Source organism: Zonotrichia albicollis, chromosome 6 (assembly GCF_047830755.1).
Source record: "Zonotrichia albicollis isolate bZonAlb1 chromosome 6, bZonAlb1.hap1, whole genome shotgun sequence".
NCBI lineage: Eukaryota > Metazoa > Chordata > Aves > Passeriformes > Passerellidae > Zonotrichia > Zonotrichia albicollis.
Window position 1 is genome coordinate 13,771,140 of NC_133824.1, and position 27,860 is coordinate 13,798,999.

Sequence of the window (27,860 nt, forward strand, 5' to 3'; positions counted from 1 at the left end):
ATTAGTTTTAAGGTAGGGAGGAAATGATACATAAATATTTTTTCTTACTAATCTTTAACGAAACAAATTTAATTTGCTGCCTCAAGAGGGTGCTGTCTGCTAGCAGCTTGAATTGCAAAAGTGAAGTAATTCTGGTATTCTAGTCTGATTGAACTTCTATGTTTGTAATCCAAGTTGCTTTAATAAACACCTGTTGTTGTTTGTATTAGTTTCTACATGGATTCACAAAATACTGGGGGAAAAGCTTAAGTGATGTAATTATTTTGTGTTGTTACACTCATTTTCATGTATTTAGTTCTTGTTTACAATTTTTTACTCACAGATTTTGGGTCATTAAAGAGGCAAACATTGGTCTGTTTTGCAGGCTGGAGATATGAAAGAAATGTCCTTCCAGAGGTTAATCAGGCTTGTGACAGAGTAGCTAAGACTTTTGTATTGCAACTTCACATTAGGCTGCTCTAACCTTGATAATGAGATTTAACTCTTGAGTAGAGCCACCACTGTAGAGAAAAATATGCATACACATAAAGGAGAATCCTGCCAGCAAGATAACAGTTTGGTTCCCTGCCTGAGTACTTCTGGAGTACTGACTACTATAACTAGTTATTTTCTCTACAATTCTAAATCTGCTCTAATAAAATACAAATGGTGTTCTCTTTTCATTTTGTCCCATGATCTATTTACATTTTTGCCTTTGATATTTTCACATGTATTAAAAGGCACACTAATTTCCAACAGCATGTGTTTTTTTCCTTTTGAAGGTATCAGAACGAGTAGAGAGGAGACTTCAGGAGATAGAAGAAGAGATGCGTGCTGAAAGACAGCTCGTAGAAAGGCGCCAGGACCAGCTGGGCCATGTGTCTCTTCAATTACAAGAGGTATGAAATGAAAGCTTCCCTTGTTGTTCAGATTTAGTTAGGAATGTGTTGCATTTGTGAGCCTGTACCTGTCAAATTGGCAGAAGTGCTCATATCTTAGGCACATGTTTTAGCTCAGTCCAGCTCGCATTGTTTTGATCAGATAATACCAAGCACAGTCTCTGTCCTTCATTATATTGTCTTGACTATATTTAGACCTTTTTGGTAACTGCCACAAATCTTCTAACAACCTACCCCCTATGCCCTTCCTGAAAATCTAAGCAAACAAAAGCAAGTCATTACCTGGGTTTTTTCAATTTAAAAGTTTACCTTTTATTTTCTAAAAGGTAAACTTCACTTGCTCATGCAAATGAACACTTTAATTTATTTCAACGAGCAATCTAAAGCACTGTGTAGTGGCCAGACAACTTTTCAGTGCTTTCAGTTTTATTCAACAATACCTGATGAAATAAAAAATACTGTTTAGGAGACAAATAGAAATGTTTAGAATATAATATAAAATTTGAGACAGCTATTAGCTTTTTTCCTTCTTGTTTTAGAAAACATGAAAAATACTACTTTTTGATTTTACTTCTCTTTGGAAAATCTGTTTCATCACATAGTGTGACTTTTTATTTTGCTCCACTTAAGATTTGCAATGTTATCTCTGTCTGTGAAGTAGGATACTAAAATTGAAAAGAAATATGCAATTCCTTGGTTTTCACTGTTAGTATTTGTAACATAGCTTTTTGGAAGGCTTGATACTGTGTGGTGATACTGAGGAACCTTGTTCATGATGCCACGTATTTCATGTAAAGCTAGAGACTGTTCCGAGATGTTATATTTTAGAAGATTATATGCTTTTTAAAAAATATATATAAAAAGTAACATTTATCAAAAGACTTGGAATCCTTCTGCCCGAATCTTTTGTGAAAGACTTAATGTTTCATTTTCCCTCCATTTCATGCCCTATTGGGTGAAAAGAACTAGTGTACTGAATTTCAGTTTTTATCGCTCTTTAATATGCCTATGTCCACTTCTAGATTCTTCAGTTGTGTCTTCAGGCTGGGGAAGGGATGCTTAATGCATTGGTGTGATTGGATAGTGTTATCTGCAGAATGGAACATTCTTATTTTATCCTTTTAAAGGGAGGATGTCTTGTGTTCTCTAAAGATACATTGACACTGCCATAGTTTCCTTAGAAAGAAAACTTGAACTCAAGTGAATGGGTTTAAATGTAGTTCAAAGAATTTTCATATGATCTTTCATAGATAATATGAATGATCGTAGTGTGTGTGATCATGAACCTCCAGGCTGGGTGCCTTTTATTCTTGGTAGCTCATCTTTTGAATTTCATGCAAAAGGAATATGAAATACTAAGTACATCCTAGACCTTCTATTCCCTTAAGGTGTCCAGCTGTGAATTAAGATGGTTTAATAGTTTCTTCTGTAAATTCTACTTTATTTTTGTAAGTTATTTTTCCTGAGGAGCCCCTTTTTAAAATACAGTTAAAGTGGCTGTATTTTAGAAAAAATGTACTTGAACTGCCTTGTGTACTTTTGCATAGCCTAGTGAGAATAAAGTAAAGAAATATTTTGCTACAATTGTTATTTGGATGAAACAGGTTTTTCTATAATTTTGAGCTTGTTACTTTGTTACTCTGTTTCTCATCCTTTGTAATTTGAATTGTGAGTTAAATGGACTCTAAACTCTGACAGTGGCCTCAGTCTTGCAGTAATCATTGCACAGACGTAATGTTCTATTGAAGTCTACTTGTTTTTACATTAATTTCTCCAGGATGCTTCCCAAATAACATAACTGGAAAAGAGCGTAGTGTTTGGACTGAGTTTTGAAATCCTGTCATTAATATGGCCTGAATGATTTACAGAGAAATACTGCTTAAAGCATTTGTGGCTGTTGAATGATATAATTTTTTCATTAGTTTGCCTGTTACAGATTTCAAATGAAATAAAATTTTACTTTTGCATGTGATCAGCAGTTGCTCTAATTAAGACATTGTGTGACATTTGTGAGGATTAAATGCTATTTTTTTTCAGTGAAGTGCAGTGCCTGTAACTGACCACTGCTTGTCAGTGTTTTACCGTCTTAAGAGAATCACCTTCCTAAATTGCAATTATTAAATTATATATTTGCAGGCTCTAACACAACATGATACATTTGTTTTGGCCTTTCTCTTGTCTGTCTTTTCTCTCAGTTTTTTGTATAATGTGCAAACTTCTTATTTGCAATGTAGTATTACATATTACTATAATCATAGACTGATTATGAACCAGGAAGATATCTACATGTATACTGGCCATTAAGAAAACTTGATGTATAAAATGTTTTATCTTTAAGTTTTAAATTTGCATTTTTGTTTTGAATCTTTTACCTGTCTGTGTTGTGTGTAGTTGTAGAAAACTTATTTTCTGCACATTTTATGTCTCTTTTACCTTAGTATGTATTGGTACATTTAATCAGCAATTACTGCAAATTAGAAAATAGCAATTAGCAAACAAATTCATGCAAATCGTATTATTGTAATTTTTTCTATATTCCTGATATAAGCATTTTTCTGATTAGAAGGAAGAACAAATATTCTTTTCTTGCCAGGGATATTGACCTGTGTGAATTGCTGTAACAACTGAATTTGTTTTGTAAATGAAAACTATCTTGAGATTCTTCAGTGCTTCTTTTTTTCTATATATAAAGACACCATCACCTCTTACTTTTGTTTGTATTTTTACATCTATTTTCTAAACCAAGATCAAGTATCATTCTTAAAAATGTTTTCCTTGCATTCTTTTCTGTGCATTGGGTGTCCTGGATGGCTTTACAAAATTCTCTGCTTGGCTTCTTGGACTTTGGTGAAATGTGTCTGTGTCTTCATGCTTGGCATGCTTTAGGTAAACAGATTCATCATTATAGAACCTTTTGAATCCACTGACTGTGGTAAGGCAGTGACTGCAGTTGTGTCTTAAGCTAGCAACTTGGGTAGGCCAGGAAGCATTTTTTAACTTTCTCCTAGTGCAACTGTACACTTAGACTCTGTTTGCCTCCCACTGCAAATACTGTGAACTGCAAGAAGCTGGTGGACGGAGGGTGGGGTAAACTGATGGTCAAAAGTCTTACTGAACAATGTTTTTTGCATTTCTTTATCACTGATCTTTATAGACAAACATAAACTTGATCTGTGCTCTGAGCCACCTGGATATTTTAGTGCATTGTTGATACTTGCTCTTTGGCTCTGTGCTATGCCACCTGTGGCCAATGGTTTCTGTTTTGATTGTAGTTTGAATCTGAGTCTTGCTTGGAACATAACACTGAAATAGCTAGGTAGTCTCTTTTTAACTGCCTGGCTGGTATGTTTAGGTAGCATACTTGGAGTCATGCTAATCAATAATGTAGCAAGTTAGGGAAAGTATTTTCATTCAGATTACGATGTGGTAAATTTTTGCCTTACTTTAAATTATAGCTTGCGGCTGTTCTGTTTGCATGTTTGTGATAGTATGAAACACTCACTGATCAGTCTCACTTTGAAAGAGCAAGTTTCAGTTTGTGGTCTGTACACAGCTTTCAAAAAGTCTGGTTTTATTTAAAAAGGAAAAACAATACAGCAAAACCAAACTGAGACCAAAACCCAAACCCTAAGAGAAGTTAGTAGGCTTAAGTTGCTGTAAAAGTTATGATTTGCTTTTGAAAGGTTACCATATGTTGGAAAGATTGAGAGCTTGAGTTGTTTCACAATCATCCCCATAGTTTTTCTCATGTATAAGAAAAAATAATCTATGAAGCAGTAAGTTATGATTTTGAAGTTTTGAGGTTCAACAGATATTCTGTGTGTATGGATGAGGTATGCTCAGTTGGGGTATACTAGTTACATTTGTATTTTAATGCCGTCTTATGCTAGTGAGCTCTTTATAAAGACCTATAAGAATTGCCCTCCTTAGTAAAATCAAAAGTTCATCTAGCCTGACCACCTAGCAGGCAGTGGAACTTGTAGCTGGTCCTTTCCAAAGCCATGCTGTGAAGACCTCTGTACATGAAAGTTCTCTGTCTCCTGTGGCCTCCAATATACCTGCCTCCTCCAAGGCCTCATCGACCTCGTCAATCTCTTCCAGACCAACCTGGACACAAATGCTTTCAGAAGAGGATCTTGGTAGGAGGATCCTGCTGACTGGAGGCCTGGTGCCATTCCTTGGTGGGCAATGTCTGCCTGCTGTTTGTGAGCCATCAGGCAGGAGTGTGTGCTTGAACTGCTGTCCTTTGCATCCTTTTCCTAGTTCCCATTTTTGACATTTGACTTCCTCAGCCCCTTCTTTGGGGACAGCAAATGAAATCAAATAATCAGCTGGATCTTTAAATGTGTTGTTTGGTTTTTTCTTTTACCCCTCCTAAGAGAAAGCTTATATAGCGATCTTTAGTGGAGAAAAAATGAGCATAGCCCAAAACAACAAGAGAGAATTATTTAAAAAAGAGGACAGAAAGGAGGCAAAACACAATTAACTTTTACCTGTACAATTTCTGAATTGTCTGTAAGAGCTGACCTTTGTCTGGCTGTGCATGATCAGATGTTTCCATTGCCTCATGACATTTTGATTAACTGCTTACCTGGCACCTACTGGTTCAATGCAGGTTTCACACTCCAAGCAGTGCACATGTAGTATGTTTCATTTACTGTAACATTACTTCTTTTTTGCAGTATTTTAACTCTGGGGTACCTATCTATATCTCTCTCTATATATGAGCTGTTATTTTCCTTAAAATGAAATGGCTATGGGCTATTTTTACAATATGCAGAAAATTAAATGGAAGGTTAGATTTATAATATCAGTTATAGTAAAGGACGCATTTCTGTTTGAAATTATTCCTATTTCATAGCCTGAATATCAGGCAGTGAAGTTGAAATGGCATATTTATTTTCATGGTTTCTACTGGGAATTAGGATGTGCTACTGATGCAGAGATATTTTTTGCTTTTAGCAGGAATAATCTTTGAAAATTTTACTAGTATTCCTGAATCCAGTCCAGCTGTAATATTTTCTTTGTGATTCTGACCTCTCTAGCCAAATTTGTACATGATAACGTGTGCGTTTGGTGCTATGTTAATTATTAATTTAGTGCCAAAAATCAAGTTGGCCTAAATTTGACTGTCTATAGCAAAGCTTCTAATTTTGCTAGTAAAACTGATGGTTGACTGCAATTAATAGACATCATATATTCCAAGTAGGCTGTTCTGAACCAATACTTCTTGTCATTAGAAATAAGCAAAGAAAAAAACGCAAACCAAAACAAAAACCCAATGAACTTGGGTAATGCAAAACAGCATTAGCTTAAGAGATGATCTTAGACTTTTGGTCATGTTGCTTTTTGGGACTTCTCTCAGGAGCCTTTTTGAGTAGAATGTGTGCAGTGTTGAGTTTTACAGTTGACTGGAATGATGGATTTAAATCTCTACTGATTACTTAGGAAAGTACCTTAAATGTGTTACAGTCTTCTGTTATCTGATTAGGGATCAGTATGACTAAAAGTATAGCTCTTTATGTGACATAATATTTTCAGTGGCATAGTTATGATGAATGTCTTCCATGGTCTCAGATTTTAATGTAAGCTGTTCAGGCAGAAGAGTAATCCAAACTGTACTGAAACCCTTAGGTTTTCTGAGGTGAGGTTGTAAGAGGAAGGTAAGCATATAAAGCCATTTATTTTCTCCAGAAAGCTGCTTTTAAAGCCAAAACTTCTAAAGCTGAATGCCTGGCCTCACTGAAGTTGATTAATATCTTGTATTCTGTTTTCATACACTGAAATTGCTCTTCAGTGTACAGTGAAGAGAAAATGTTCAAAACTGAATGAAATGGCACAATTTATAGGGACAGATTTCAAGGAAGATAGGAAGAGATTTTCCTATAAATGTAAAATGAAAATGCTGCTTGGGAATGACAGACTGGGAAAAAGAAATTTCTTTCTGGAAAGGCTGTGCATTTTTGTTGTTGTTCTGTTGTTGTTTTAGCAAGTAATTATGAAAGCAATAAATGTACTTATGTTTCAAGATATGGGATGAAAGTAAAAGATTTGTGCTCAGGTACCTAATTAATTGATTGGTGATTAGTGTGAAAAATGCTTGGTCACGTTGCGCAGATAAAAACTGTGATTTGTGAACAGTTACAGAAATTCATGGCAAGTTATCAGTGTGTGGCTACTGATCTCTTTCAGCTGATATTTCTAAGTGATATTTAAAATGACCCAGTGTGATTTTAGATACCTCAGTCTGAGAGGGATTGGGAAAAGTCGCCATGGAATTTTTTTATTTTTTGTTATTGTTGTCAAGGAAGGGCACATCAATGTTGGTAATTATTGATCAGGAAAGTTTCAGTTGATTCAGTTGTAGTTCTATGGCTTTAAGCATCTGTCCAGATTCAGAAAAAAATAACCTTTTCCTTTTTTTGCTTTTAACTTCTCACACAACCTTATGGTAGTGTTTTCTTGACCACAGTGCATTGAATTTCATAACATGCACACTTTATGTTAGAGACTATATTATTTTTCTCTGATGTGTGCACAGCTAGTCTGTAGGGGATCTCTTAAGCCTTTTAGACCTTAATCTAAAGGTGTTTGGAGTCAACTTGAGAGTCTGGAGCTCTATACATCGGAAGGATGTTAGTGCTGCTTTAGACGTTGTGTTTGTCCCTGTTCTCTGCATGGGTGTGTTTATGTATGCATGAACTTATATTTATCTTTTCATAACAATATACATTGGCTTTACATGGAAGTATTACATGCAGACAGAAAGCATTTGTCAAGATCTTCTTTCTTAAATTCTTTATTTTTAAAAATTTAAAAAAATTTATTTTTAAAAATTTTTATTTTTAAAGATTTTTAAAATTCTTTATTTTAACAACCTTGGAATGATGGCTTCTGTAAATTTTGTGATGTCTGCAATATATTTTTCTCCTCTAAAGGTTTTAAGGAAGCAAGATGTTAAAGCAGATGAAACAGAAGAACTCATGAGAAACAAACTTGTGAAATATGAAAGTGAAAAGCAGCAGGTAAGACTTAATTTTTCTTTTTTGTTTGGTTTTAAATGAGTGCATAGTGTCATCTGTTACAGTATGTGCTTTCTTTTTCTGAGAAACCAGCAGAACAAAACTTTCTTTACTCTTCAAGAATTCAAGGTGTGGGATTTTTTTCCTGCATCAGAGGCACTGTGAATATAGCTTTGGTCAGCTTGTGTCTCTGCTTCAAAGCTCTTCAGTTATAGTATGTTACTTCTAATGGCTCTTCCATCCTGCCAGGCAGACAGATTTATAACTTGGGCATAATCCTTGATTTCTTTCTCTACTTTTGTCTCTGAATTTGTATGTAGTCTGCTGTTTCTTATTTGCAGGAGCTCAAAGCAGCTTTTCTTCATCCCTGCAACTAGCTCATGCTGGTTATGTTGCACCATAGTTGTTATTAATTACCCTTACTGAACTGTTGCCATAGGTCACTCTTTCTTTTCATAGAAAAGAAAATTTCTTGTATTTCTATTCTAGCAGGATGCTAGGGCTATATTATGCTTTCCTTGATTTTTTTTCCACTTGCATCAAGTTTAGCATCTTTCAAAGGTATACCCCTTTATGCCAAGCCTTTATGTAGTGTAGTGTTTTATGTAATGTTTTATGTTATGTTGTTCTCTTCATTCCCTTAATGTTGGTCCTGTTTACTTTGCCCATTTGCCAGGCTTTCAACATCCTCGTTCAGATTGCTATCTCAACAATAACAATTTCTGCTGTCAAAACCTCTATTTATTTCCAAGTGGATCTTTGAACTATTTATGGAAGAAGTCAAAAAATATTTTGAAGCTTTTGCTTTCGTTTCTTTTTTTTTCATGGCCATCGATTTGATGACTATTTCTGATTACACATTTTGAATATTATGTCTTTAGGAAAACTTTCAGTTTTATTAAATTTAGGGAACTTCAATTTTTTAGTCATCTTGTTTCCAGAACAATTCAAATACATCATCTTGCACAACACAGAAACCCCATAGATTTTACCAATTACAGTTCTACCAATGCGTGTCATCTTTAACACTTCTAGGAATAAAATACTTACCAAAAGTGACTTAAAATATTAAGTCATTATTAATTTTGAGTTTGAAAGTATGTTTCAAATCCAGGGACAATGTATTTGAAACTTTGTTAAAACTTATCTTCCATTTTTTTTTCTTTAAACCCAGTAAAAATTTACTTTTGTGATTTTTTTTTTGTTTTGGGTGATATGAATTATTTTATATCTTTATGAATAAATTTATATATTTATGGAAAAATTATAGACTGTAAGTAAAATTCCCTTTATGTAATTTAAATAAATATTGCAGGGATTTATTACAAATGAAGGTTTACTTAAAATTTTGGACAAATAAAAATAGTGTGTATATTATACCACATTTCAGATAGATGCTTATGTGGATGAATTTGTGTCAAAATTAAATGTTAAAATACACTTTTATATTATGATGCCTACATTGCTTTTCTTTTTTCATCATCCTCTGAAATACAAGCTTGAGCAGGAATTGGAGCAGTCCCGGAAAAAGTTGAGTGAATCTGAAGGCAGTAGAGAAGCTCTTTTGCATCAGGTAACTGCTTTAGTGTGGCAAAAATCCTAAGGTTTTCATATTAGGTTGTGTCTGAGTCTTTTTGTTTAATATTCTTATCTCATACTTTGATAAAATGGTTTTATGAAGGAAGGCATGAGGTATAGGAAGACAGGTTTAAGTGTGTATAATATGTGGACTGAGCTCGTTATCCTTTTTCTGCTTTCCAAACATTTATGTGTATATGTTCATATGTATTAATTATAGTAGTGATAGTAATGGTATGTTTTCAGTACATAAACACATTTTGTGAAATTTCCTTTCATAATATACTTTAGAACTACTCCTATATTAGTAATCATTGTTCTGCAAAGCATGTGCTACAATTGGTGAAATCATAAATCAGTGACCTAGAGGTATTTGGTACATTGTAACATGTAATAAAAGTAAGTAATTACCTGAAAAAGTATCTAAAGCGTGCTTTAAACAATAGCAATTGATGCATGTATGATTAAATTCAAAATTTGTAGGAATTTGGATTATAACTTCAGAAAGAAGTCCTTTCTCCTAAATATCTTTCCTTTAGAGGGACTGGATAAAAAGACTTGAAATAACTAGGGAGGGGGCAATTGGCATTCTCATCTTTTAGCATTAGTTGTTTGTCTTGTGTATCCAGCAGAATACTAGTTTTGAGTTAGCTGCATTACTGTTTTGAATTTAAATAATTGTAAATGGCATATAGAGTAATATGAATAACAGATATTTTTCTTCAATTCAACTTCAGCATGTTGGATTTTCTCTATTTTCCTACATGTCATCTTTGTAAGTGCTATACTATATATGATAGAAAGGAAAATGTGAAGACCCCTGTGTTTCTTATGAATAAATACATTGTATTTTTAAGGAGCACAATTTAAATAAAACATACTCTTTATTAAACTTGGATAGACATTTTCACTAGCTATGAGAAAAGACAATTGCAGCATATAATATGGTAGCATTTTGTTTGGTCTAAAGAAATTAATGCTCATCTGTGGTCAACATAAATTAAAAGGTTTCCTTTAATTTTGAATAATCAATTTATGGCCTGTAATTAGGAAGTAGTTTGTCTTTTTGTTTACCGTCTGCAGTACTCTCAAGATGTATTTATAAATATTTTTTGTGTGCAATATTTTTAAGTGTTTAATAGAAGTATGCTATTTATGTTTTTTGTTCTGTTTTTCATTGACTTTTGATGCTTGTGCATATATTTTAGATTGAAGATCTTCGTTCTCAGCTTTTGAGAGCAGAAGAAGACCGTGTAGAATTGCAGCATCAAATCTCTTATGCTGCCATGCATCGCCAGAGCTATCAGGATGCACAGGATGATGACAGGAGAATTAGAGCAGGTACAGCTAATACTTTGCACTGGAGACCTGCAAGCTAATTAGTGGGCATGGATATTAATTTTATCTTAGAGTTGCAGTCTAATCTTCTAATGTTTTGACAAAACCAGCCGATTAATTCCTCAGATTTAAGTTAATACATATTCGCACCTGAATATTAACAGACAAATGCAATGACAATTAATTTATGATAAAATATTTTGACTTGCATGGTTAAAACCGATGAGACAATTTCAGCAAACTGAATAGTGTTTTTACAGAAGAAAAACATGTATTATTTTTAAGTAATAATTTTCCAGAAAACTGGCATTTCAGTCCATTTGCGGTTTGAATTCTGCCATCTTGAAAATGATAACAAGAGTCATTGATTAGGTAGTTAATAAGGCTGATGACTTTCTGGTAGAATTTTTAAACTACGTGTTCCTGAGTGGTTTAGAAAATTTTTCTGTATGATGCAGTCAGAGCTTCTGTTTGCACTATGTTAGAGTTTTAGACTTGGAGTAGTTTTATTTAGAAGACAAATACTTTAAACAATTTCGAGATACAATTGCATATTAAATTAGCACTTTAGCAATGTCTTCAATTAATTGCTAGTTATCTATCTGTATTTAAACTTTTCAAACATAATCACATAGGTATTAGAGAAAGTCTTTATCTTTCTCCTTATTAGCATAGCAATGTATTACTCAAGGTAATAGAGAAATAGTGACTCTATTCTAGAGTCCAATGTCTATGGGACTATTTAATTGGTTTGACTAATGACATATTTTCTTAATTCAGAAGCTGAAGTACAAAAATATCTTCGTTTTTAAAACAGGACTCTGACTCCATGTTTTACAAACCTCAGAGCACTGGAAATGGGCTTAGCTTCAGAAGTGTAATGCAAAATAATAATTTCAATAGTTTTTTCTCCAATCATGTTAATGTATCTGCTTAAAAGTTAGTTTATTTGGAGCAATATGCCTTGCATATTTTAACTTTCCTATTAATCTAATAAAACAGTTGTAAAAATATGAGGAAAGTTATAATGTACTGTAAATGTTAAAATACATGAATACATTTGTATAATTTTTGCTGTTGTGTTTCACCTCGCTGTGTTATTCCTGTTTCATCAAAGATATATGAGAAGAAGACAAGTAGAGATTTTTTTCCTTTTGCCTCCAGTAGTTATTTATCACTTAAGACCTTTGAATTTCTGATTGAGAGAATTTATAGCTTACTCTTATCAAAATCTTTGGTTGTAGTTTCAGGATTCAGACATAAAATTCATAGATAATGTGACTTTCAAATTGGGAGGTATTACTCTGGTGAGATAAAACCTTGACCTTGAAAGTGATGGCCAAATTTCATTTACACCAGAACTTCCCCGCTGTTTCTTCCATCCTATTTTATTTTATTCAGTTTTGCTGCAGCTTTTGTTGTTTTGGTTGGCTTTTTATTTGAGGGGAGCAGCTGTGTGCAGGAGGAAGAGTGGAAACCCCTATAAAATGATGGAAAAGTACTGTTTTATAGTTATTAAAATGTTATTTGCTTATGATACAGGTATGCGATTTTCCACTGATATTTTGGTGAAAATCAGTGGTTGTAGAATATTCCCAAGTGGAGAAACAAATTGCCAAAAATTAATTGAGACTAAATTAATTTACCATGAGCTGGTATTCTACTGAATGTGTTGCTCTGTTCTTGCTGTTTTACAGTAGCTGAAAGGTATGAGAGAGAGAAGCAAGATCTAGAGAAACATATTTTGGAACTTAAAGCAAAGCTGAGTCATAATGCTGTAATGTCAGAGGTAGAAGAACTGAAGAGATGTATAGAGCGTAAGGACAAGGAGAAAGCACAGCTTGTGATGCACATACAGGTGAGTTGGGTTCTGCTGCTTTTTGCCTGGTGGCCTTTTTGTTTTTTAAATAATTTGTCATCTGTTTAACATTAGGTGATGTATCAGATTAGGGATTAACCTTTAAAACTAAGAGTAACAGTCATGCTTATTATTTATTGTGTGAAGAACTTTGAAAAGTGATGAGTTTGCCAACCTTTCTCCTCTCCCATGTTATACTAAAAAAGATATTTGCTGTTGCCCATGATTCCATGGTTTGGATTACTTCTCTTTCCCATGTGCAAAGAAAAGTTGATCTGATTTTATCAGCACTTACTGTTAATAATGGTTTTTGGAACTACTTTTATAAGCTAGTACTTACTTTCTTATTCCCTATTCCATCATTCCACAGAACTGAAGTTCAACTATAAAAATTGAAATGCCTTGTTCTATAGCAGAGTGTAGTGGAGTAACAAAAGTAGGTCACAATTTCCCTTTTTTTAGTAATTAAATGCAATATAGTAATATAATCATAAATATTAGTAGTCTTCTTTATGGTAAGCATATTATAATGTTTAATGTGGTTCTTTATGAGAAGGATGAGAGCAGTCTTTTGTACTGGAATTTTAGTTAGAAGATTTTGACCATAAAACGAGATCCAAGTAGGCAGTAGCCTTCTTATTTAAGATGGGAAATTTCTGTGTTTCTTGCTCTTGCCTAGATGTATCATTGGTAGTAGAATGGCTGAACAGTAACAATTTTCTTCTGTATGCTGTGACTGTCATGAGAAAAGAGTTTGCAAAAGGATGTGTATTATTTCAGTAGTCAAGGATTTCACTTTTTGTTCAGCTTGTATTTTGGCATTCTGTAAGCAACGAATTTTGTATGTATTTTCCTAATGAAGGTACTTATCTGTGAAATGATATTGCATATCTTTGGAAATTCACAGCTAGGAATTTATTTTTTTTGTCTTCATAGATGTACAGGACTATACTCTTCAGTTTACTTCTCTTGCTCCTTTACCTTGTCAGTTCTCTGCTGATTTAAATCAAAATAAGACATCAAATTATGCTTGTTAAAAAATGGCCTTCTGAAAATAAGTTCCTACAAGCTTTATGAAATTTGGTTATTGAATAGGCTTAAAAGAACCTAGTGTTTCTGTAGAGGGTAAGATGAGCAGAACTCATTTCCTGGTGTCCATCAGCATTTGTATTCTAGCTGGTTAATAAAACCCATGAGTAACTGAAAACATTCTGGGTTTTGATTTTGTTGTGCCTGGGAAACAAATTATTTTGGTGACAGGAATTAATGGGGTAAGAACCCACATAAACCAAATTATTTTAAACTTCTGCTTGTAGAACATGCTTTCTTAAGGGTCAGAATGATTTTATAATACTAATTTCCTGCCCTGAAAATACTCATGCAATACTGCTCAGCTGGGGTCATTGTCATTTCTCTGAGTTAGAAATCTTTGACTTCCCTCATTTTCTCAAAAGAAAATACTTTGTACTTCTTATCTGCTTCCCACTGCCGTTCTCCTACAGGGACAGTAACAGGAAAATAGCTAGTGTGTTTTTCTTTTAATGAGACATCAAGGAATGCAAGGATGTGAATTTCTAAACTTGTGTACTAACAAAGCATTTTGTCAAGCCTGTTCTGACAGCTGCTCCTATCAGATAGTCTGATTCCCAGTTGGAAGTGACCAGTCATGTTTGACTTGGGTGTGATTTATCTTTGTTTAGTGGGGAGAATCTAACTTGCCTCTGATGTAAATGTGATATTAGACATTTCTTTTGATTTATTAAAATATCATTGTTTGCAACAGTTTGAGTTGTGTGTGTTGTACATTTAGCCTCCTACAGTTTCCATAAAATTACAGTGTGATGTGAAATAGAACAGGATGAAAAACGTTAAAACATATTCTTAAACTCATGTTTAGAAGTGAGTTCAATCTTAGTTCAATTAGATTTTAAATTTAATATTTATTTCAGCTACTCTAGTTTACCTAAGGGAGTGGTTGTGCTATCTTCCAAATGTTTACAATCATCTTCAAGTCATTTTTCTGCATGAAGCCAAATAGATATGGGGCTGTTGTGGCTAACTATTGAGATTTAACTATTATGACTAAGAAATCATTAAAGTGCACAAATTAAAAAGATGCTATACCCTACTTTCTCCGTAAGTGTTTTTAGACTCTTTAGAGTTTTTTAGACTCTTTTAGCCTGTAAACTTGTTTGATTTACTAATTACTCTTCATTTGGATTTGGTGTTAGTATTCTTATGGTATTGTCCAGTACAGCAGTCAGTTTGTTAAAATATTTCAGTTTTTCTGAGGGAAAATTATTGATATGTTAGAATTCTTCAGTAATATAAATCTTTCAGTTTTATAAAGATTGATTCATATTCTCACTCAAATTTTCTTTTACTTTTTCTTCTACAAATGAAGTTGTTAGCCAATTAAATGCCAGTAGTGCAAGCCCTTATAGATTAGAAAGAATTTTGGCAACTGCACCCATGTTAACACAGAGATACACACATTTATCGCACATAACTAGGAATTCAGAAGTACAGATCAGTCCATTTGGGACTTGTGTTTTGATATAGAAACAGAGTGTGGAGATACTTTCTCTGTCCTCTTGCTTTAACAGGGTTGGCTTCATGAAATATTGACTTGCTATTATGCTGTTTTCTACCTGGTTTCTACTGTTGGGTCTGTGCTGGCTTAACTCTTTTAAGCAAAGTGCAAACTCTTTGCTAAGGTTTATCTTATTTACACATATTGTAAAAATAAAACATTAAAAGTCACTTCATATTGGTACATCCATGTCAAAATCCAATTTTCCTCCTCATGCAAATAGTTCGTGTTGATAAATTAGTTGCATCAAGGTAAATACCTAAAACAAATGTTCCTCTTTATTATACTGTAAATCAATAAATTGGAGGTTGATTTACTTCTACATGATAAGGGGAATGTTTACAGTTAATTGAACATTATTTTATGTGTTTAAGATTAGACTCATATTTCATTAAAAAGTTTGTGGGAGCAGTAGCTTTGTTAATGAAGTGTGTACTCTGGGGAAATGATATATAAATAACTATATTTTAGTGGTGCAGTGTTGAGTACTACATCAATTTAGTCTGACATCCTTTATGGTCTCCAGAAAGACATGAAATAGGAAGTGATAATAGCATGTGTAATCATAGGACTAAAATAATGATGACCCCTTTTAGAAAATCTGTGGAATGGTAAATGTACTATCTGATTGTATTTTATGAGGTTATTTTTAACATCTGCTATACTCAGTTTAAATCTTTGTCTTTAAAGAAGTATGTTAATCTGTTTTCATTGGAAATTAAGCTTGTTTTGATTTAAATTTTGCTAATTGTAGCTTATAAGCTTGTTTTGGTTATCTTTTTAGTACAGCAAATGCTATCTCAAAGAGATTGGTACAATTTGCTGCCTGCCAGGAGATGTTGGCCTGGTTTGGACAGAGAAAAAACCCCAAACTAACAAACTGACAAGGAGAGAGCCCTTACCAACAAACCCAATCTCCTCCTTCCCCCCACCTTGTGGAAGTATCCATGTCTAAATAGTCATTCTGTGTCCATCTGTAAAGTTGCCCAATCTTTCATAGATAAAATAATTTTCCTTTGTCCATTCTGAATTGCAGTCTGTTTATTTCAGGCTACATCCACTGGTTTTTTTCAGTCATTCTGAAATCTAATCCTCTTAAAAGTATTTCAGTCCCCTGAGGCTTGATAATATGTTTGACTGGCTATAGATCAGGTCTATCAAATTTATCTTTCATAATGAAAAGGCTGAGTGGTATGAAAGCAGTCTAAATAGGCTCAAAATGCAGAATACTAATGTGAATTTCTGTGTCATGATCTCAGTAAAATACAATTTTGCTAGTGTACCTTCAAAAACTGATTTCTGAGCATGTCCTTTCAGAATGTGTATGGACACTATTATTCCTGAGTTTCTTATGAGACTGTTCAGAGAAATTTGATTTGAGAAATAGAGAATATTTTATTTTTAAAATGTGTGTTTTTAATTTAATTAATTTTTGAAAGGCTTATATATGCCTCTTACATTTTCAAACTTGTTTGCACTTTGTTCTAGAAGCATTTACCAAGCTGCTGTATTCTCTTTGTATTCAATGCTAAGAAATATACCTTTATTTAGCATATTGTTTTCATAAAGGCAACCAGCATAAAACTGGGTAACAACTAGCTCATAAACTATAAATTTCAGTTGTTGTGGTGACTGCTGTTTTGTCCTTTCCAGTTATTCTTTTCCTCTCATCTGTTTACATTAATCTCCTTATATCTTACTGTTTAGTTTATTTCTTATTTGTGTAGTGTGTAATATATAGTCAATGATTGATCTCAAACTTGGAATACAGAAAAATAACAAGAACAACTAGAAGAGGAACAAATGCAGAAAGAATTGAGTAGTATGTATTCTATGTCTTGTGCTGGAATTCTTTACTCTTGCAGAGGGAGAGATTCTCTGGGCTAACAGGACTTTCCTTGATAGTCAAGATCTTTTATGCTGTTCATACTTAATAAAAATGTGATTTAATGTTGCTGTATGTTACTTGATAAAGTTTCATACTGCACATCTTTAGAGAATGTTTGTATTTTGCTGTTATCATTCCAGATGTTAACATCTGACCTGGAAAACAGGGAGAAGCAGCAGGAAAAAATGCTGGATCAGCTGAAGGAGATAGAGAATTGCTACAAGGCATGTGAGAGTGGACGCAGACAAACTGAACTCCAGTCTGCTGAGTTAGCTCAACAGGTTGAAGAGAGTACCAAGGAAGCAGAACGCTATCTCAGTGAATTCAAGCACTCAGAGGCACTCAGGCTGGAGATTGAGAAAAAAAGAGAGGATTTGAAGGTGAGAGCCCAGGAAACCATCCGCCAATGGAAACTGAAGTGTAAGAAACTGGATCGTGAGGTAGAAAAGCAAAATCAAACTATCAGTGAGCTGATGGACAAGAATAGTCAGGTAAGATTTCTTGATTTTTTTTTTTTTGGTACCCTTTCCTTTTGTTTTGAAAATGAAGAGAAGGAGTTTATATATAAACTGTGACTTAAACTGCTTTCTGCTTTAAGTTCTGGACCTCTTCTGTATAATTTTCAGAACTTTTTCTTTAAAAAATCAATTTGAAAATTGATTGTGTAATATTTCTGGGGTTTTCGTTTGTCTTTGTTCAGTATGGCAGACCACTTGTTCCTCCTTTTTTCCTCCTCTAGAGTTTCTCAGGAAAACATAGGGGTTTTTTTTGTTTTGACTTAGAAGACTTATTTGTTCAGTTGCTGACACTGTTTTAAAGACAAGCACTCACATCAATGCTAATGTTTATCATCCTTTATCAGAATAATGGTAGCAACCACCATTCTGTTGGCAATGAGTTTGTGGGTCTGTTTTCCAGTGGCTGGGTCAAAAGTTGCTTGTTTCTAATAGTGGCTGATATAGTGCTTAACTCTATGCTGTGAGCTTTTATCTTAACCTACATGCTCTGCTGGTGCAGTCTGTCATATTGTATGGCTCTTGTTTTACAGTGCTATACTCTTTTCACATATTTTCTCATGGCATCCTTCCAGTTTAAGTTGCTGAATGTGATGGGCTAGAGAGGGCTCCATCCTCTGTTTTGTTTTGCTCAAAGATTGAGGTTTTCAAGGACTAAATGGGACGCAGTGGTGGATGTCTGTTAATCCTGTGTTGTTTCTGATCAAACGGTCTGTTCTGAGATTGGTACATGAACACAGGCATGGTCAAAGCACAGGAGAAGTCACAAAGGGGCTATCACTGAGTTGAAATTAATAAAATGTAGCAAAACTAAACTTTGATTCCTGGTGTTGCTATTTCTCTCCTATTGCCTATCATATTCCTTACTTTTTATTATTATTTCCTCTTTTCCATGCTCCAGCAATTCATTCTATAGTAATCTTGTATTTGTTTGCCCTAGCGCTTGTCTGGGAGAGTAAGATTCTTAAACATGTAAGAAGCTGGTCAGTCTTGCCTAAGAAAATGGTGGTTGTAAGGAGAGGAAGAAAACCTGAATCATTTAAAAATCATGGGTTTCTATCAAATGGACAAAGAAGCAAAAAGTAGAGACAAATTGTGAATAAGAAGCAGTAGTTCCCAAAAAGGTTCTGGAATCACTGTTCTTTTAAACACATAGGCTGGTCTTTGTAGAGGCACTAGATAACACTTTCCATGTTCAAATTTTCTTTGTTATGCAAGATTCTTTAATATGGATTTTACCTCTTTTTATGTGGCACATATATTCACATGCTAAATGCAGTGGTTAAACTTTGCCTTAAGCTCCATTTAAGAAATGCTGTCAGTATTTGTTTTTACTTTTAAAGTGGTGACCGTCCTGCCAACAGGTTTGAGGTAATTGTCTGGTGAAGAAAGTTTCTTTATTTTAAGATATAGAAAATCAAATGAACTGTGTGTCATTGTGAAGGAGAAAAAAGTACAAACAATGTTTCATGTTCTCAATATAAAGTTGGAAGCAGTTTTACTTATAGGGATATAATCAATCTAGATGCAGCATTTAGTTTAAACTTGAGCTAACTAGATGAACATAATTTAAGTACCTTTGAAATGCAGGCAATTAACAATTGAGACAAAAATCTGTAAAAACAAAGGAAGAAATCTGTAAAAACAATAAAGGCAGTTTGTTTTCTTTGATTTCTGTTAGAAGACTTCAAAGGGTTGATGGAAAATTTTCAAAATTAGGTTACAATCATAGCTTGCAATTTTGAGATTTTTGAAATATTGGCAGACAACAAACGTGCTATACAAAGATTGTTTAGGTTTCATTCTTTTGGAATTACTGGGATAATTTGGTTGAAGTTTTGCCCATGTGGTTGTCCTTAATATTGTTTGACAGTGGAGTTTCTGACATCTTTTGAAACATGTTCTTTAAGTTACGTAATGTAGAAAACATACTCAAAGCAAGTAACTTATAGGTTGTAGTTTGAAATTTTTCTGGAGTTTTGTTTTTGTTTGGTTTTTGGTGGTGCTTTGAGTCTTTTAAGCTGAATTCTTCCAGTAGAATTACAAGATAGGTTTAGGAGAGTCTTTTTGTTGGGTAGGTTTTTTTTCTGGAAAAACCCATGATGGTCATCAGTCCATGTCCTTAATTTTTTTACATTTGTATTTTGCTTTGTGTTGCTTATTCTTGTAATTGCAAACTGTTTTATTATTTTTAACTGCACACTTTTAACCCTAATTGTCTTTTTGTTCTGGATTGTTTCAAGTTATTTTGCTATATCCATAAGAAATGTGTGTTGCTTGTGGAATTGATGAAAATGCTCAGTAAAATTTAGTATAGAATTTATTAAGTCAGTTTAAAGAATCTGATATATTGGAACAGATTGCCCAAATGGGTTGTGTAGTCTCCCTCACTGAAGATACTCAGGAACCATCTGGATGCCATCCTGTGTCTGTGTGCTAGGAAAAATTTGCTTGAGCAGGGAGGTTGGACCAGATGACCCATTGTGGCCCTTTCAAGCTTACACATTCTGTGATTCTCTGGTAATTTTTACATTAAATATATCAATGTTGAAAAAAACACCCAAGCCTTGAAGATCCTAGGAAAACACAGGAATTTTTTAGTATTTTATTGCATTTGATTGATTTCTATTTGGGAGATGATTTTCGTTATTTCGTGGCTTTGATGCATAAGTGAACCAAGCTTTTAACTGCTACTAATTCATCTACGGGGCATAATTCCAAACATATGTTAAAGCTGCTATACTTTCTATGTAATATTTTAGAAAATAAACAAAATAAGTCAGCATATGGAGTGGACCATAGGTATGCTTTATATTTCCAGTAGTCATCCCTGTGTGCTGCTGCATTACTCCATTACCTTATTTTCTCCATCTTGTTTTCTGGAGGAGCCAATAAAGAAACACTTCTCAGTCTGCAAAGAGAGAGTGTGAGATGCAGAGAATTAACCAGAACTATCCCTATTTAGAAGGCTATATAATTTAAGGAAAAGTCCAAGTTTGAGATTGCACATGATCTAAAGTGTGTAAATTTAAAGAAACACTGACTACATTTGAACCGAGTTCATAGCAAGCAAAAATTTTGTATTTTCACATACATATGTTAATTGTTCCATAGACATACCTGATGTCTAAGGATATCCTTCCAACAACTGTCTTTAATTACTTCAGATCAGAATGGATTTTTTTTCTTTCCTAGGCCCTTAAAGAAAAAGATGATCTCAAAAGTCAGCTTCTCTCAGCTATAAATCAAATAGAAAACCTGCGGAAAGAGCTGAACGATGTGCTTACAAAGAGAGCCCAGCAGGAAGAACTCCTCCACTGTAAAGAGGTAAAACTGAATGAAATGGAGTCACACCAGGTATCTCTTGAAGAAGAGATCAAAGAAGTTCAAGGTACTGTAAAAAAGTTGGAGAATGAGTTGAAAAAGCAAGTCTTTCTACAAAACCAAATGCAAGCTGAGAAGGAGCACTTGAAGACAGAACTTGCAACTATTAACTTGTTTCATAAAAAAGACCAAGAACGACTCCTAGAAATGCAAGCAGATGTAAAACATTTAAGTGCTGTACGTGTGGAACTAACAAACAGAATTGCAGAAGAGGAGAAAGCCAAAAAGGAATTACTTAAGAGCCTCTCAGACCTCCAGAAACAGCAGGAATCTAGTCATGAAGAGATGATTTCAGCTAACAGGCAGCTGAAGATGGAAAGAGAAATTCACCAACAGGAGTTGGCAGATCTTAGATCAGAGTTACAAAATGTGAAAATCAAACATGAACAAAATGTTCAAGAGCTCATGAAACTCCTTAAACAAGAAAAAGATGATGGAGAGGCTCAGATTAGAGTGCTAAAGGTACTTATTTCAAAGAATTCCAATGTCAGATTTTCCCCCTCCTCCCACACACCCCACATACAGCCCCTGCCACTGAATGATGAAGGTAATAAAGCATGGGCTTTAAAGCACTTAACACACATGTTATTGAAAGCCATTGTAAAAGTTCAAAGTTCAGGGTAAAAGTGTTACAGTACCAGTTTTAGGTCAAAATCTTAGTTCAAAAATAGTAAAATAGATATGATCAAAATAAAAGGAAATTTATGATGCTGTAATGTTTTAATATGGCAGGCAGGTGAAGTCCCAAGTGACTGGGTAGGGGAAGCATTGTACCATACAGTCACCCCAGGACACCATCTTTTAAAAGGGTAGAAAGGAGGAGTATGGGAGCTACTGGTCTGTCAGCCTTCTCTCTTTTCCTGGAAAGGTCATGGAACAAAACCTTTTAGAAGCTACACTAAACCACATGGAGGACAGGGACATGATTTGAGACAGTCAGCACAGCTTCACCGAGGGCAAATCATGTCTGACCAACCCAGAGGCCTTCTCTGATGGAGTGACTGCATCAGGGGACAAGGGAAGGGCTGCAGATGTCATTTAGCTGGGCTTTTGTAAAGTGTTCGACACAGTGCCCCACAACATCCTTCTCTAAATTGGAGAGAGATGGATTTGGTAGGTGGACTGTTAGATAGATAATAAATTGGCTGAATGGTCACATTCAGAGGGTTGTGGTCAGTGGCTCAGAGTCCAGATGGAGTCCTGATGTACAGGAGTGAGGAGTGGTGTTCCTCGGGGATCTGTGTTGGGACTAGTGTTTAGTTATGTAATATATCATTCATGACTTGATAATAATTCTTAAGCAATTGGTAACATGGAAACCTTTAAGTGAAGAAAGCAATAAAAACCCCCCTAGGTTGTTGTTAGTAGAAGGGTCATTAAAATCAAATATTTTGACAGCAGTGCTTAACATTGTAGACCTAATTTTTAGTGTGTATGTCATTATTTAAGTGGTCTGTCCAAAAGTGTTTTTTTCTTTGGCAATGACATTGAAATTAAGAGTTTACTTTTGATATCAAGTGAGAAGAAGGAAGGTGTATTCTGGATGCAAATAAGAAAAAGTAAGTTGATTGTGACTGTGTTTTTCTATGAAGCAGCAAATCCTACTGTTAGGACTTTTTTATTTTTACTGATTGTTGAACCTAAACAGACTATTAAAAAATTCACTTCCATATTTCATTTACAGTTCCATGACTTCCCCAGAATCATAAATCCTAAATATATTTTTAAGAGCAGAAGGTTTGAGGGAGATGAATTTTCTAAGATATTAGGGTAGGCAAATTTTTTTAGAAGTATACAAAATGATAATGCACAAGATTCTCTTAATTAAGAGACTATAAGTGAAAAAAAATCAGAAAATCACATGCATCTCTAGGAAGATCTGATGAGAACATGTCATCCTGCAGGTGATTTGGTTACTTTTTGTCTGAACTCATCATTACATTGCATTTGGATTTCAATTTTATGGACATACTTGTCTTCTAAAGTAAGGTAAACTTAACATACATTTTATCTTTTTTTACCCTTTTTTTAAAAGTATTTTGTTCTTAGTGTTTGGGGAAATCCAACAGAAAAAGTTGGGGTTTTTTTAACCTGTTATATTTTCTTTTCAAGCTGCTAAGATTTTGTGGCTAGCAACCAGTTGTCTTTTACTGTTACAGTAATAGTTGACCTTATTTATACCTCAGCTGTGTCCAACCTTTGTAACTGTTTTTGGAAAGGAATACACATATCCTGTCCAAAGATAGTTAAGGCTTTAAAAATAAATGTTGGTTGAGGGAGACTTGAGGAGTGAAGTGAAATTTAATATATTTGTAGAATCCAAAGCCTTAAACTTAAAGAGGATGCATTTATGAGTTACTTCCAGGAAATCAAGGCTAGAGAGTCCTGTGTTTAGAGAACTAACTTCTGCACAGATTGTAAAAAGAAGTGACTTTTGATTTTAGTTGTTCTTTCCTCGCTTGCCTACTCTGTATGGTACTTTCTGCCCCACTTTTGCCTGGTTTTCTGTAGTGCAGCACTGGATTGAAAAATAATTAAGTAGTTAAGGATTTTTTGGGGTAGTAGGGAAGGTACCATAAAAATATTGTATGATGCAAGAGAAGTGGAGAAAAACAGAGTTTTTAGAGATACCAGTAAGAAGGATTTTACTGTTTCATTACTGAAGTTCTGATGCTTAAACTTTTAATTTGGTTTCTGTTAGAACATCCTAAATGATTCCCAACCAATGCCTCTATGATGTCTTATTTCGTATTTAAAAGGATTGATACACTAGGCATAGGAAATCAAGTGGTTTGCTTAGTGATCCCCATTTGGCTTTGTGCTCAGAAACTCTGGATCTGTCACCTAATTTTAATACATACCCTCATTTGCTTTAAAAACATGCTTGTTAGTATGATAACATACAAAATTTCCTGCTGCCTGACAGTATGGAAGTGTTTGAAGTATTAATCTTTAATCTAAACTTATAGAGATATGTAGCTATACATATTAAATTGTGTAAATGTGTATATTTCTTTTTAAATTGTTTTCTATACATTTTCCAGTTGTGCCATCCGATTTTTCCTGGAGAGTATTAAATGTTAAAATTGGGTTCAATAAAGATCAATTAAATTATAGTCATATCTACCTTGTCATACTGGAAATTAATAAGTATTGACTTTCTCTTCTGTGTCTCAAGGGTAATAGAGGTGAAGGATTTTTTCTTGAAATGTCTCCATCTGCATAGATGTTATAATGCAATTACTTTTAGCAAGAACTGATTTTTATAAGCATAAGCATATTCACAGGAGATGTTTTGGCCATTGCAGGCTTGTCTTTGTGGTCTTAAATCTTTGTAGACTGTGAATGCCGAAGTTCTTTCTCAAATTGACCTTTGGAAGAGTTTTTGTAATCAGTTTAGTGTCTAAATTAATTCATAAAACTTCTCTCCTTACCCTTCTTCTTCATAGAAGTTATATTTATAGTGTAATTGGGAAATAGAATTTTTGCATTTCCTCACAAAGAAATTTACTTCCCAAGTTTATTTTTCTGTTTAACTGCATCCCTCACGTCATCTAATCTGAAACTGGTTTTGACGCATGTGTGCATTAATTTGCTTCTTTGTTGTATTTTTAAAAATTTTCTAGATACTATGGAGCTTTTCTCAAATCTCTCATTTTCAGTCAATTAATTTTTTCACTGGAAACAAATATACATTATTTACTCATTGTTTTGAGGCTTTCTAGATCCTTACATATTTTCTTCATTTTTCTCTGCAAAGTTTCATGAGTAGCATTAATCGTACAAAGTAACAGCACTAAACCCACACAAATCTAGAACTTAAAAATACTAAATCTTTGCTGTTGTTTCCTTGCAGATATAAATTTAGCACTGGTTCCTGAAATTAAATGAGTTTTAGACTTTCTGATTCCAAATTATTTTAGTAATGGAAAAGCTGTATAAATACTAGGCTTCTCAGGATGATGTAAGCTGATGAGTGTAGCAGAGCTGAAATGAAGAACATGAGACTTCTGTTTTCTGCTTTTAAAGCACTGTATGGTTCTGCAACTTTGTGATGTGTGTTTTCCATGTTCAAATAAGTAATTGCACTTAGTAGAACTTAATTTAATTTTTTACATTTATCACTGATATAAAACTTTAGAGTTTGGATGTGTTTTAAAATAACCCATACAGTAACTTTGTAATCTTTTTTCCCTTTACCATCAGATGGAACTTTTAGAAGAGAAAAACATAGTCAAGGCTCAGTGTCGACAACTGGAAAAAATAAAAGTTGAGTGTGATAAGTTGACAGAAGAATTAACCCAAAATGAGGAAGAAAATACAAAACTAAAACGGAAATGTGAGTTTGTAAAACAAGAACTGGAGAAAAAGGTAAAATTAACTTATTTTAACCATGATTTGTTTCTCTGCTGATAAATACCTAAAATAAATGACGGATTATAGAAATAGATGGTAAACCGAAAAAACCCCAGACTGTATGTATTAAGGAATACACCCAGTTGTGCCACAGTACATAGTTTCTTTATGAATGGAAGAAGACAAAAATGCTTTGGCTGGATTATGAATGGTATCACTCCAAAGATTTGCTAATATTATTTAGGACTAGAAATATAAATCCTCTTACTTGCCTGATGTTGAATGTAGATAACCAAGAAATGTTTAATAAGCTACTTCTAGTTTTCTTCATATTTCACATCTTCATACAGTGGAGCTGTGAATGATTTAGAAATAATTTGAAGTAGATATGCAATGTAAGCATAGTAAAAGAAATTCTAATAATGTTGGGGTGGAGGATTTTTGTTTTTTTGGGATTTTCTTTTATAGTGTAGCGTTAGAAAAATGTTAAATCTGGCATTTCTTTAGCTTGCTAAACTATCAGGAAGTGGTTTAAAAGCTCAACTTGTCAGACTAGTAAAAAGTACTTAAAATGAAAATTCAAAATGTGTTTTTTCTGTGTTGGCATTTCAGTTGTATAATATCTATCATTAAGAAAATATGTTTATAGGAATGTACATTGGCTTCTGTAGTCTGTTGTGTATTAGCTCCAGCCTTACCTAATATTGGGAAGACACTTTTTGAATCAAAATAATCTTTTATCTCTAAATTGAAAAAGATCAGAGAAGATTTTAAGCTTGCAATCCTGTGGTCTCAACTTCTGCAGGTAAAGGCAGATGGAAACTTCTATTAGCTTGCATTTAGGTTAACTTAAAAAAATAGTTGCTATTTTGGTTTTGTGGATTGTCAAAAGGGATTTTAGGATGGGGGAAATAATATTACCTCTTCAGCAACCTCATGCTAGCATACAATTGTGGCAACACAGCAGAAGCTTATTGTGTTACAGAGTATTTTATTTCTTTTCCATGCTTTTTATACTTTTAATATTCTGTTCTTAATGCAAATACTAATTCAAAGGGGCTTAGGTATTATAGCTAGCTTAGATTTTTTTTTTAATTGAAAGGTGAAGGAGCAGAGCATAATGGTTGGTTTCTTTCCTTTTCCTTCTGTGCACTTCTGAGTCATTAGTGACTTTTTTTCTCCTGTAAACTCTGGATGTAGAATGTTAACGAATGTTGAAACATTCACAAAATCAAGCAGATAAATAAAAAAATAAAGTTATGTGTTCTGTTTTAGTCATGATCTTTGGGAATGAACTTTGACATGTGTTGGAATGCATTCAGTGAATAGTGGGGTAACAGAATACAGGTACTGGAAATATATACAGTGCAATCTTATTGCTTTCAGAATACTAGTCTAGGTCAAAACTATTATTTCAGCTCCCATCTTTATAGTACAGAAATACTGGAATCTGTCCATCTTAAAAAATCTTATGACTTCTTCAGTTTGAATAACTACTGTCCCAAGTATTTTTGTATTAGTTAAATGAAAAAATCAGACTGCTTATCAAGTATTGGTGTTCCACATTTGTAGGCCACCTACATTAGAAACACCTGTTTTGCTAGTAGAAATAAACCCCTATACGTATATATGTATGCAACCTCCTGAAAGGAGATAGCATGGTGGATGTTGGTCTTGTCTCCCAAATAGCAAGTGATAGGACAAGAGCAAATAGCCTTAAGCTGTGTCAGGGGAGATTTAGATTGGATATTGGAAAAAATGTATTCAGGCATTGGAGCAGGCTGCTTAGGGAAGTGGTTGAGTCACCACCCCTGGAGGTGTTCAAAAGACATCTACATGTGGTATTCAGGGATATGGTTTAGTGGTGGACTTGGCAGTATGGGGTTTTTAGTTGGACTCCGTGAATGATTCTGTGATTCCATATATATCCCATTCATGGAACTTGAGTGTTAGATATTACCTAACTCTGCGTTGGTGTCTCATAAGAGCAGTGTATGAAGATTTCTAACAAAGAGACTTCAAACAGTTGTACCTTGTCATTGTGGAGGTCCACAATTAATAATTTTTTTAAATCCTTGCTGTTCTCACTATTCTTGGTGCAACTCACAGTTAAAGTGTTTGCCCTTTGCTGCATTACATCCTCCTGATCTCAGCAGCAGACAGGTGTGTTTCCATTTCACTTATTCTCACAGGACAAGTTTGTCTATATTATTTATAACGCATAATTCAATATTTTGTGTAATCTAGCAGCAGTTTTGTTTGGTTTTATGGCAGCTCTATCATAGATATAAAAAGATAATCTGAATTTTAGAAACCTGTAATATATTTAATCAACTTTCTGACATTAGTTGATAACGTAAAACACTTTCCTCTGTGCCACTCACTCTCCTGTGAGATATTCTTTGAGTAGTTTTCCTTGGAGGGCACACTGACTGCCAATAAAATTTTCC

The 27,860-nt window shown here is 34.0% G+C and overlaps 1 protein-coding gene across 4 annotated transcripts in view; it reads left to right on the forward strand.

Annotated features, from left to right (window-relative positions):
- CEP128 (centrosomal protein 128) overlaps window positions 1–27,860 on the forward strand; it is a 112,231-nt gene that overhangs the window by 16,983 nt on the left and 67,388 nt on the right. For all 4 annotated transcript variants that reach the window (XM_074542531.1, XM_005479740.4, XM_026792160.2 and 1 more), the window contains exons 9-16: window positions 762–878; window positions 7,817–7,903; window positions 9,399–9,473; window positions 10,687–10,819; window positions 12,514–12,674; window positions 17,296–17,646; window positions 20,866–21,516; window positions 25,261–25,425. In XM_074542531.1, the coding sequence (XP_074398632.1) occupies window positions 762–878; window positions 7,817–7,903; window positions 9,399–9,473; window positions 10,687–10,819; window positions 12,514–12,674; window positions 17,296–17,646; window positions 20,866–21,516; window positions 25,261–25,425 (1,740 nt within the window). The remainder of the gene's footprint in view (window positions 1–761; window positions 879–7,816; window positions 7,904–9,398; window positions 9,474–10,686; window positions 10,820–12,513; window positions 12,675–17,295; window positions 17,647–20,865; window positions 21,517–25,260; window positions 25,426–27,860) is intronic.